This window comes from Gymnoscopelus braueri (genome assembly GCF_963280865.1).
Source record: "Gymnoscopelus braueri genome assembly, chromosome: 4".
In the NCBI taxonomy this organism is placed as follows: domain Eukaryota; kingdom Metazoa; phylum Chordata; class Actinopteri; order Myctophiformes; family Myctophidae; genus Gymnoscopelus; species Gymnoscopelus braueri.
In genome coordinates this window covers 9,400,098-9,413,429 of record NC_137605.1, presented here as the reverse complement: position 1 = coordinate 9,413,429, position 13,332 = coordinate 9,400,098, and the positions used below count along the sequence as shown (strand labels likewise).

Genomic DNA, 13,332 nt, shown 5'->3' with positions numbered 1-13,332 from the left:
GGATATAGTTCCACTACTCAGCCTGGGCCCGGGTTATTGTATGGGAGAAATAAGCGAAATAAGAGAAGGAGCGGGCGGCTCCTGATTATTAAACTCCCCATCACACAAAGATCACACGCACACGCACACGCACACGCACACGCACACGCACACACACACACGCGCGCGCGCGCACGCGGCTGCGAGACCCTCAGTGTGTGGTATCATTCGGGTGAGCAGTCCCTCATTGAAGTCGAGGTCTTAAAAGCACTTGCCCGTCGGGGCGAGTACAAGTCCTGTTCCGCAATTACAATGTATAATTGAGGTATTTGTTTAGCGAGACGCTCTCATCACAGTGTCACTTACAAGTGTGAGATGACAGTGAGCAGAGGAAGCATGCACCCTAGTGAACAAACAACGGGGTAAATAGACGCCTTATCTGACAACGTCACACTGATAAGAAGCAGTATGCGCGTGCAGGCCGGCACCAAAAGAACCTTAGATGCCATGTAAACGTGGTCACAGCATTCACGGGTAAAAATGCATCCCAACAAACTCTCAGATGCCATTTTCCTTCCAGTGTGGAGGAAGAATGCTTAGGATGTTCACTGTGATCTCTCACTCTCGCTTCCACGACGCGTTATGACCTCGTATTCTTTGAGTGCAACGGTGTTGCGCTTGCACAATGAAGTGTGTTTCGACCTTGATAGCGTGAAAAAAAAGATATAACCAACCGAGCAGAGAGAGGTTTGCTACTGTTCATGTGATGACTAGACCGGTAAACTATATGCCTGTACAATGTGACAAGACCCTCAAACTCTAACACTGTGACAAGACAAGGAGGCTCAGGAGGTAGAGGGGCCCTTCGGCTATAGGAAGGTTCCTGGTTCAATCCCCTGGCTTTGTGTTGAAGTGTTCTTGAGCAAGACACTTGCAGTAACCCGTAACTGCTCCCCCGATGAGCAAGTTGGTGCCTCGCATGGTTTCCTCTGCTATTGGTGTGTGAATGGGTGAGGTGAATGTAATTAACATTATAAAGCCGTTTGGATGAGGGCACTATAACAAACCCTCAAACTACAGCATAACACGTGACAAGACCGTCAAACTACAGTATAACACGTGACAAGACCCTCAAACTACAGCATAACACGTGACAAGACCGTCAAACTACAGTATAACACGTGACAAGACCCTCAAACTACAGCATAACACGTGACAAGACCGTCAAACTACAGTATAACACGTGACAAGACCCTCAAACTACAGTATAACACTGTGACAAGACCATCAAACTACAGTATAACACTGTGACAAGACCCTCAAACTACAGTATAACACTGTGACAAGACCCTCAAACTACAGTATAACACAGTATAACACCTGTGACAAGACCATCAAACCACAGTATAACACTGTGACAAGACCCTCAAACCACAGTATAACACCGTGACAAGACCCTCAAACTACAGTATAACAGTATAACACCGTGACAAGACCATCAAACTACACTATACCACCGTGACAAGACCCTCAAACTACAGTATAACACCTGTGACAAGACCATCAAACCATAACGCTGTGACCGCTATTTTCAAGTTGAGCAAAACGAGACCAGTCGAGCGCTGAGAGCTGTGGATGAGGCGAGGCTGTTACATGAGAGAAACAGGTGTGTGTGTGTGTGTGTGTGTGTGTGTGTGTGTGTGTGTGTGTGTGTGTGTGTGTGTGTGTGTGTGTGTGTGTGTGTGCGTGCGTGCGTGTGTGCGTGTGTGCGTGTGTGTGTGTGTGTGTGTGTGTGTGTGCGTGTGTGCGTGCATGTGTGTGTGCGTGTGTGTCTCGCTACAGAGGGAGAAAAATGCAGGTTTGTTGAGATGAGGGGAGTCACAGGAGAATGCGCGGCTGGCATCGTTACTGTGGCAAACGAGCACCGAAGCATTTTCAAACATTCAGAATCAATATTGAAAAATGTACATTTGTGACAAAACAACAGTAAAACGGTTCCGAAAAGTGAGGAAATACTGTAGTAATGATCTCAGCCATTAGAAGTAACAAGGTTAGCCCATTCAATCCGTGAACGCATCTCTGTCATTTTTAGATTTCTTCGGCTATTCAAAGATAGCAGATGTACAAGCTCATAGCATGAGCTTGTACATCTGCTATTTTTTTTTTTTTTTTTTTTGCAAATCTTTAAATATATATATATATATATACACATGTTTTAAAGCGAACATTTTTAACTCCGATCTGTGCTTCTGGGGGGTCCCTGGAACAACATATTTTGAGATGGGGGTCCGCGGGCAAATACATTTTGGGGGTCCTTGACATGGAAAAGTTGGAGCACCACTGATATAGCAACATACTGTTAGGATTTTGAAAACATTTTTTGATTTCGCCGTGGACCCCCATCTCAAAATGTTTTGTTCCAGGGACCCCCCAGAAGCAAAGATTTGAGTTAAAAATGTTCGCTTTAAAAATATATATATTCAAAGATTTGCACAAATGTTCACGATTTTTCAAAAAATAGCCCAAAGAAATCAAAAAATGACACAGATGCGTTCCCGGTCTTAATGGGTTAAAGGAAATGGTGCGTTTATATAGCGTAGCGTCATTATCCAAAGTGCTTTAATGTGCATTACTTTCACCTGATCTCACACACACATTCATTGTAAAAAAAAAACATTCAGTGCCAGAGCCAAAATTCATTGTAAAAAAAAAAGTGCTTAGGAGCCGAGATACAGCCTTTTTCAGTAAGAAGTTAAACAAGAAGTGAATGGAGCAGAACATTTTCAAATCATCATATCTTGGGTTCTGAACATTTTTATTAATTTTTGTATTATTATTATTTTTGACGTTTTAGACGTCCTGTGGCACTGAATGAGCACTGACGGAGTGGAGGAAAACCATGCTCATCGGGAGCAGTTAGGTGTTAAGTGCCTTGCTCAAGGACTCTTCAACACAAGCCCAATGGGATCGAACCAGGAACCTTTCCGATTCCCAAACGGCCGCACGTATACCTCCTGAGCCCGCTGACGCCCCCAGTGGCAGGTAAGATAAAAAACACATTATGAAAGTATACGGAAATTAAGCACCTATAACGCATTTAACCCATTCAATCCAGGCAGGAACGCATCTGTGTCATTTTAGATTTCTTTGGCTATTCAAAAATAACAGATCTACAAGCTCACAGCGTGGCACGAGCTTGTAGATATGTAGCTATTTTTGAAGAAATAAATCGTGAAAATGTGTGCAAATCTTTGAATATTTATATGCATTTTTAACTCAAATCTTTGCTACCGGGGGTCCCTGGAGCAAAATGTTTTGAGATGGGGGTCCGCGTACCAATACATATCATTTTGTGTGGTCCTTGAGACACTTATTTTATAGCAACATATGTTGTTGTTTTTTCAAAAAAAAAATCTGGATTTAGAAGACATTTGTAGAATTCCCAGAAGCAAAGATTTGAGTGAAAAATGTTCGCTTTAAAAAAACATGTATATTCAAAGATTAGCAACAACAACAAAAAAAAGATTTTTCAAAAGAAATAACAGATCTACAAGCTCGTAGTGCGGCACCGAGTGCCGTGCACCGAGTGCCGTGCACTGAGTGCCGTGCACCGAGTGCTGTGCTATGAGCTTGTAGATCTGTTTTTTTTTTAATAGCCCAAAGTATAAAATAATGGTTACAGCTAAAAATCGAAAAATGACACAGTATGAGTTCTCGGATTGAATGGGTTAAAGTTTGTATTGCTTAGAGGCTGACCGATTTCCAATGATTTAGCAAGTGGATAAAAAATAATGACACCCTTCTAGCAACTTTCTGGGGGATTTGGTCTCAGGTCTCTCCAGTATAATCTTAGAGCAGATCTAGAGTCTAGACAATGTTGTTCAGGCTGTTTCAGTCTTTTACTACCAGGCTATGAAGCCAGCAGATGAAAAAAAGGAAAACCTTTCACAACGAAAAGAAATTAACCCTTTCAAATCCGAATGGGAATGCATCTGTGTCATTTTAGATTTGAGCTACAAACATTATTTCATACTTTGGCTATTTTTTTGAAAAATCTTGAACATTTGTGCAAATCTTAGAGTACATATATTTTTTGAAACGACATTTTTAACTCAAATCTTTGCTTCTGGGGGGTCCCTGGAACAACATATTTTGATGGTGGTCGGCGGCCAAATACATTTCATTTTGGGGGTCCTTGACATGAAAAAGTTTGAGAACCACTGATATTATAGCAACACAATTTTTCAAAAAACTGTTAGGATTTAGAAGACATATGTAAAGATTTGCACACATTTTCCCGAAAAATGTATAAATAGCAGATCTACGAGCTCGTAGCGCGGCACTCGGTGCCGTGCTACGAGCTTGTATATCTGCTATTTTTGAATAGCTAAAGACATCCAAAATGACAAAGATGCCTTTCCGGATTGAATGGGTTAATAAAAAATAAGCACAGACTTCTCACATTAAAGCCTATGATGGCCTCTCAATCATAGCTGTCGTTGCTCCACATGCCTAGGGCTGTCACGACCACGAAACTTCAGCTGGCAATTAATTGCCTTACAAATAATTGTGATGAATTATTTAATTGCGTTTCTGGCATTGAACATTGAAACAAATCAATACAAAATGACATTTATGTTTTTGCCTTTCAGGCTTTGTAAACAAAAAAATAGATTTGCACGGGGCAGATATGACAAATAGCGTACTTATGCAAAGCCTATTTATTACTGAAATACAAAAAAAAAGAAATGACTGGCAATAACTAGTACCGATAATCAAAATACATAATGTTCTATGGCCAAAACAGGCAATACACTTTTAACACAGTCCCTGCCGTTGACAGAGATCGCTGTCAACTTAAAAAAGCTCTTCGCTAACCTATGAACGATCCCTTGACTGCGAGAGAATCATAGAAGGAGAAATGACGTCGTCCCCCAAAAAAATCACTCCATCCACTCCCATGTTATGAGATGTAGAAAAAAACACATCTAGCTCGGATTTCAATTTTTTTTTTGTGAAAACAAGTCATATTCAACTGCCGATAACGACAGAACGGACGATGGCGGTAAAAATGTTTTTGTTCCAATGGATAGACGAGGCCCCTCCCCCTTCCCCTCCCCCCAGACAGCCTTTGTTTACATCCGTGACCACAACGTGGCTCTCTGTGGATCGTCAACATAAGGTAAAAAAAACGCTGGCATTAGCGGATTAATTAATGAATTAATTAATAACTAATGAATTAATACCTGGCAGTGAGTGTGTTAACCCAAGGAGGATTCTAGTTTTCTGAAAAGCCTATGTTTCTATGTCAGTGGTGCTCTAACTTTTCATGTCAAGGACCCCCCCCCCCAAAATGATATGTATTTGGCCACCGACCCCCATCTCAAAATGTGTTGTTCAAGGGACCCCCCAGAAGCAAAGATTTGAGTTAAAAATGTTCGCTTTGAAAGGAAATATATATTCAAAGATTTGCACACATTTTCACGATTTAAAAAAAATAGCAGATCTACAAGCTCGTAGCGTGGCACTCGGTGTAAAATAATGCTTTTTGGCTCAAATCAAAAAATTACACAGATGCGTTCGATCCAGGTCTTAATGGGTTAAGTATACATTTAAAGAAAAAGCCAAAATAGCTGATCTACAAGCTCACAACATGTCACATTGTGATGAAGTTGAGAATGTGGTACTGTGTGTGCAGGAGGGTAGTTGGTGATGGAATAAATGAGATAGCAGAGTGTTTCCAGTGAGCCGACATGCAAAATATCTGCACCCTGACTCTGTTTGACCAGAATGGATACAGAGCCTTCGTTAGTATAATTGGTAAAGACCTGTGAAGGAAGAAAGGAAGAGGGTCCAATTTATTTCCAATATGGCTGCTGTGCGTAGAGCCTGTTCAGTCTTGGATCAACACAGAGACTGAATATAGCCTCCACCAAGACTAAACGTCAGACATGATATACAGTACCATAATGTAGCTGTGTTTTCAATCATGTACGTGACAGCAACCTGCCACATGCCCTTTAGCCTCACAGGAGAGTGCACTCGGGCTGAACGATCATTTTCCCAATCGTTCTACATATGAACATGCAAGATATCAACCACTTAAAGGAGTAGTTCACCCAAAAAATTACACATTTTTTATCAATTACACACCCGAGAGATTTTTTTAGTTTTTGTCGCATTCCTGAACCAATAATTTGATGACCGGCGGAGGAGACTCAAAGACACTCGAAGAGTCTCCTACGGAGCAGACACCTGGTCATGAAATGATTGGCTCAGGAATGTGACAAAAACTAAAAGATCTCCATGAATGCAAGGCTTCATGGTGTGTGTAACTGATAGAAATAAGTCTCTTTTTTTGGGTGAACTACTCCTTTAAACCCCAGCATCTGTATTCAGTGTCCGGGTAGCTCAGTCGGTCGGTAGAGCCTTTGGACCACAAGGTCATGGGTTCGATTCTGGGCACCAGGGACCCTTATGGTTCCTTGAGGGGGTTCCAAATGGCCCCTTACGGATGTGTAACGGGTGTCCTTGAAATTAAAACGTTTGAGAACCACTGTGCTACACAAAATGGAACAGAGCCTTCATTAGTATCATTGGTAACACCTGTGAAGGAAGTACGGAAGAGGCCCAATTTCCTTCTAATATGGCTGCTGTGCATAGAGCCTATAAACCTCTCCCAATTTACTTATCCGTATTGTGGGGAAAGCTAACAGAAAACTGAAAATACACTAGTATAGAACCCTGAGGGACTCCACTCAACCATATGGGGTTTAAGTGGTTAACATTGCAAAAGGGAACGATATTGATGCTATGTACCCCCCACTCGCCCTGCATGTACAGCTAAAGTCAGGCAATCACAGAAATACCTTCACGCTCCAAGTGTTTAATAGCGTGTTTCAAGTTCAGTTCATTCAATCCCTCTTTTTTTTTGGTCGGAAAAAAGGTTCAGAGACTTTTCAACTTTTTTCTGGCATGGTAGAGTGTGTGAACGATGACGATTCATAGCACGGTCTGTTAGTTCAACCTCTCGTTGAAAATGTATTACTAGACGACATGTGAAGATACTTGCAATGCAGCAGCAGGCAGCTTTAACCGTTTATGTTGGTTCCAATTTAATTGGATTAAAAAAAAGCAGTGCTGGGGCGCCCGCTAGCCTAGCGGTCCAGGCGCGTATCACATATGCTGATAATCCAGCTTGACAGCGTGTCGTGGGTTTGACTCCCGACCCCGACGACCGTTGCTGTGCATCTCTCTCCCCATTTCCTGTCAGCCTACTTTCGTATCAAAAAAGGCAGAAAAAGCCCCCAAAAATATCTTTAAAAAAAGCAGTGCTGTCATTTTGTTCATTGTATGATCAGTGATATTCCGCGACCATTGCAAAGCTTAGCACGTTCGTCAAGGCAGACGAAAGTGAAGGTTTGCCTTCCTGTCAGTGGACTTCCAATTAAGAGTGCTTTGTCAAGTTCAAAGAAAGTACGCGTTTGACTTCCGGTTGGCGGAATTCAAAATAAGAGCTAAGTGAAGATTGCTTAGTCTTCCCTGTTACCACATGTAACATAACTTAAAATAAAATAAGTGTGAACCCACAGTCATATTGTACAGGGCCTATGCAATAAGACTATGGCTGCATTATGCTATAGGCTATCGTAACGCTATTGAGATATTTGGCATAAATATCACGGTATGAGATTTTGTCCATATCGCACGCCACACACACGCACCCTCCTGCAGTTCTTTCCACCTAGACAACGTTTTTATTCCTGAGGGAAAAACCTGATCAATAATGTCATGTTAGTGTGGTATTCATCCACTGTCATGCTACAATGGTATCAATCAATAATGTCATGTTTAGGTTCTGTGCTGGTCTCAAGACAGTGGTGGAAAAAGTACTCAAATGTTTTACTTAAGTAAAAGTACTGTAGCAATACCGACCATATAAAAATACTCTGTTACAAGTAAAAGGCCTGTGTTCAAAATGTTACTTGAGTAAGTACAAAAGTATTGGCATCACAATATACTTAAAGTACCAAAAGTAAAAGTACTGAAATGTTTGAAAATAGCAATGCTATTTTCAAACAGCTTATGTATTAGATAGGGCTAAAGTGGTTAATTTATGTTTTATAATATAATTATTTATATCCGCAAAGTAACGAGTAACTAATGTTTTCAAATAAAAGTAAAAGTACAGTATTTGCCTCTGAGATGTAGTGGAGTAGAAGTAAAAGTACTGAAAATTGGAAATACTCCAGTGAAGTAAAAAAAATACCTCAAAATTGTACTTAAGTACAGTACTTGAGTAAATGTACTTGGTTACTTTACACCACTGGTCTCAGATCAATTCCCACCACCGTGTTCTCTGGTCTCCATCTCAGTGTTCAGACTGTCTGCTTCAGTAAAGATCAAATACTAAAGGGATCTAACAGGGTGGCCGTAGCTTAGTAGGCAGAAAGGTCGTCTGTTAATCAGACGGTCACCTGTTCGCCCCCCCCCCCCATTTACTCAAGTAACGTACTTAAGTACAATGTTGAGGTACTTTTACTTTACTGGAGTATTTCCGATTGTCTATCCTTTTACTTCTACTCCACTACAACTCAGAGGCAAATATTGTACTTTTACTCCACTACAATTATTTGAAAACTTTAGGTACTAGTTACTTTGCAGATATAAATTATTACATTATAAAACATACATTAACCAATTTAGCCTTTTAGTACCTAGGCTATTTGAAAATAGACGATCTACAAGCTCACAATGCGTCGCATCGCGACACATTGTGAACACCAACAGCTCTCCCAGCGACCGCTCATCATAACCATCAGAGCAGCCATCAACCTGGGTTAAGCAGAAACAGATTTTCCCCCATGGGATAAATAAAGATCTACCTAACGGTCAAACGTCTTCTTTTTTTTTAATTGAAATTGAATGTGAATGAGTCCCCGTGAAACTTGATTCAATTACATTTTGACAATTTCGACATTTAGCAGACACTGTTATCCAGAGCGACTTACAAGTGCGAGATGAGCAGAGTAAGCACGAACCCCAGTCAGCTAACAGGGTAAATAGTCACCGTAAGTGCAGAGCAAAGAGAACGAGGTAGTGATTCCACTGGCCTGTTCATTCGGTCTCAATCCAATAAACTTAAAGGTGCAATAGACGTGCCCATACCCTAGGTGGGGTTGGTGAAAGGGCCTTTCTGTGTGGAGTTTGCATGTTCTCCCCGTGTCTCCTAGGGTAGGTACCCTCACAAATAAGTAAATAAGTAACTCGGTAAAAAGTCGGTAAGTCAGCAAATTATTCCGTTTGCAACATCACAACGCAACAGCTGTCTCTAAGCTTTGCTAAGGAGAAAACCCTAACCCTAACCCTAACCCTTTCCCAATAAAAAGTAAAACACATGGATAACGGCGACTGTCAGCCTTCACAGGTAAACAAAACAATAATTTTGGAACCGCCCAAATTATTAAAACGATTACGTCACAATCATACATATTTTTATTCCACACTTTTTAAAAAGCTCTGTGGTACCATTTTCGTTTGACTATTACATCAAAATATTATCAACATGACCTTTAAACATCAAAGCTGTTTTTAATCAGACACACACTCCAGCCCCGCCCCTTCTCCTCACCTTGTTGTACACGCCCCAGGACAGCTCCGTCTCGATCACCATGACGACGATGCCAAACATGCCGAAGATCAGGGCGTAGTCGCTCAGCCTCTTCCTCTTCTCGAACAGCGCCCTCCGGTGGCCCAGCTTGTAGCCGATGTTCTGGTTCTTGCGCTTGCAGGCCTTGGACATGCTGCCCCTCGCCCCGCCCGCTCCCGCCGCCGACCCCGCCCCTCCCCCGGCCCCGCCCACTCCGCCGCCGTGCCTCCTGCCCACGCCGCCGCCTCCGGACCCTAGCCCCGCCCCCGCGACCCCGCCGGACGAGCCCCCGAGGGCCAGGCCGTGGTTCTGGTGGTAGATGGACATCTGGTGGAGGTCCCCGCACAGGCCCAGGGGGGAGGAGGCGGAGTTGGAGGCGGGGTCGGTGAGGTCGTAGCCGCGGGCGTAGGGCGAGTCCTCCTTGGAGGAGATGACGATCTCCGGCGGCGGGTTCTGGAGGAGGGGTCCGTGCGGCGAGGACGCCGCGGTGAGCGTCCCGCCGCCGGCGGTCCCACCGTCCCGGTGGTCGCGCCCGTTGAGCCCGAGTCCGGCGGAAGAGGAGGCCCCGCCCGCGGAAGAGGCCCCGCCTCCCGTGGCCTCGCGGGTGTCGCTGCTGCTGTCCGACTCGATGAGGTTGCGGCGGGAGGCGCTGAGGCGGCTCAGCGGCTTCATCACGCCGCCGCTGTACTTGCAGGAGCTCATGGCGATCTCGGTGAACGGGTTGCTGTCCCGCCGGTGCACCAGGGGGCTGGCCTGTCTGTGTTTGGAGCTCCGCCCCTCGCGGTCCCGGTCTCTATAGGGGGTTTGTCAAGACCATGAAAAAAAAATGTAGTCGATGGTTAAACTTGTCATACAAATAATTGCGATTAGCGACTTAAAGGAATACTAAAAATACCTAAAATGACTTATTTTCTATCAATTACTGTCGCATTCCTAAGCCAGTCGTCACGTATCGCAACACATATATATATATATTTTAATAAATATTTTTTTTTTTTTCTTTTTTTTTTGGGGGGGGGGAGCTAGTGACAGTTAGAGGAGTTCTTACTGTAGCCTATGGTGTGTGTGATACGAAATGTGAGCTTAGCATAATCACAGTAATCCTTAATCATATTCCATCATATTCAAGGGCTTTTGGAGAGAAATGAGACACTCCAGTCACTTTCAGTTTAGAGCACTGCAGAGGGAAGGTGTGTCTCTGTCCAGCTGACGCTCGTTGACGCTCGTTAATGTTATATGCATCAAGGCAATTATGTTTCTGCACAGTCAAATAGACCTACATCTTATCTATAATATCAATCAAGTTAAGTTAATAACTAGGCTACACTTCGTTGGTAAAAGTCCAGATGACAAGAATATGATTTTAGTGGAATTTATATTTATGCAGTATTTATATTATATTTGTTATTAGAGTCTATATGTCCTCTGGAACAAAGAGGTTTGACTTCATTAGTTCCTTAAGTTTGTATAATAAGGGCCCGAGCACTGCACAGTGATTATTATTATTATTTTATCGATAATGAATCGCGTTTTTGAGGGGCAATACCTCTAAACGTTTTTTCTAAAAGTTTTGCAACTTTGCACACACATCACAAGTGGCGAAAAATTCTGCATTTTGATCATCTCAAAAAGGGGCGTGGCCATAGGCTCAATAGCGCCCCCTACCAAAATCTGTGCTTGAACCCCACAATACAGTTTCGCCTACATGTATGCAAATTGGTACACACCCACTTACAAAAACGTCTCTAGAAGCCATGACCTAAACCCAACAGGAAGTCGGCCATTTTGAATTTATAGTGGCGTTTTTGTGCATTTCACGCCACTTTCACGGGTTGTACTTTAACGAACTCCTCCTAGGCGGATTGTCGGATCCGCCTCAAATTCGCTCAGAGTACACAAAAGACCTTAACAATGAAAAGTTATCAAAAGCTTGAGTTTTTGTAAATCTGCGTGACCGTGGTGCAGTGTCAAACTTCAACGCCAAACAGGAAGTGAAAATAGCCTATTTACAATTTCTATTGGCTGGGCTTTAAACAGCCATAACTCCAGTTCCCTGCATGCTAAACTTCCGAAACTTGCTAGGTGCACTTAGACAGCATATAGGGCCAGACTGTAATTGCTTTAGCCCCGCCCCCTCTATGTTCCTATTGGCTGGGCTTTAAACAGCCATAACTCCAGTTCCCAGCATGCTAAACTTCCGAAACTTGCTAGATGCACTTATATGGCCAATAGGGACAGGCTGTAATTGCTTGAGCCCCGCCCCATCCGTGTTCCTATTGGCTGGGCTTTAAACAGCCATAACTCCAGTTCCCACCGTGCTAAACTTCCCAAACTTGCTAGGTGCTGTTAGACGGCCAATAGGGACAAGCTGTAATCGCTTAAGCTATGTATCCTAACTTTTCAGCTGATTGCCATACAGACTTGTATCGTGGACAGAGCTGCGCGGGCCCGGTCATCGTTGCTTGCAGCTTTAATTGTATTTATTTTGTGTGTAAAACACTCTTTTATGTGTTTTATAAATAACAAAAACGTTTTTTTTATTTTTATTAAATAATATCATATCGTCTCAATATCGTGAGCCCAATATCGTGTATTGTATCGTATAGTGAAATGGCACACCCCTAATGATTATGCAAAACATAATAGAGCACAGTAGTCACTGCGTTATATTTTTCTATTGGAATCCCCATAGGGGAATCTTAGATCGCGTCATATAAGAAAAAAATACAAATAAACAAACCACCACGGTGATTTTGCTCATTTGAAGCATCAACTGACAGTGACTAGTGGGAGAGACGTCAGGACTTCGGTACTCTATTGTGATTATCTAAAAGAATTCCAATCATGTAATGATTGTGAAAGGCCTAACAGAGTTAACCCTTACCGCTCTCGCGACTCCATGGCCGGCGAGTGGGAGGAGTAGAAGAGGGCGTTGTACCCGGGGGAGGAGTCTCCACTCAGGCTGTGCTGCGAGCCCAGGCAGGACGACAGGGAGATGGAGCTTGTCGGGTGGAGGGCGTTGTTGGGGAGGATGGCCACGGCGGGGGGCGGAGCCAGGGGCGGCGGCGGCGCGGGCGTGGCGGAGGAGGAGGAGGAGGGGAGGGACAGTGTGGGGAGGGAGGGGGAGGGGGACGGCGTGGAGGGCGGCGCCCCCGTGTGGTTGGAGGAGTGGCTGGGCGTTATGAGGGATGGCGGTAGTGGGGGGGGGAAGGCGCCCACGCCAACGGTGGCGGACGGGGGCAAGGGAGGGGGGAGGGGTGGGTAGCGCTGCTCGTCTTCATCGCTGCCGGCGGCGACCAGCAGAGCCAGACTCAGAGAGGAGGGGGGAGGGTCCATGATCCTCCTGGCTATCTGCTGGACCACACACACACACACACACGCAGGCACGCACGCACGCACGCACGCACGCACGCACGCACGCAGGCACGCACGCACGCACGCACGCACGCACGCACAGACAGACAGACAGACAGACAGACAGACAGACAGACAGACAGACAGACAGACAGACAGACAGACAGACAGACAGACAGACAGACAGACAGACACGCACCCACGCAGACAGACACAGGCACACACGCACACATGACACGCACGCACACGCGCACACACACACACACACACACACACACACACACACACACACACACACACGCAGGCACAGACAGACACACACATAACACACAAGCACGCACAGACAGACA

The 13,332-nt window shown here is 44.2% G+C and overlaps 1 protein-coding gene across 1 annotated transcript in view; it reads right to left on the bottom strand.

Moving 5' to 3' along the window:
* Positions 1-12,964, bottom strand: part of kcnn3 (potassium intermediate/small conductance calcium-activated channel, subfamily N, member 3) — a gene marked incomplete at both ends in the record, with an annotated part of 110,353 nt that extends 97,389 nt beyond the window's left edge. The window contains 3 exons of the mRNA XM_080425725.1: positions 9,611-10,421; positions 12,513-12,680; positions 12,762-12,964. Coding sequence (XP_080281851.1) covers positions 9,611-10,421; positions 12,513-12,680; positions 12,762-12,964 — 1,182 coding nt within the window. The remainder of the gene's footprint in view (positions 1-9,610; positions 10,422-12,512; positions 12,681-12,761) is intronic.
* Positions 12,965-13,332: the final 368 nt, after the last annotated feature.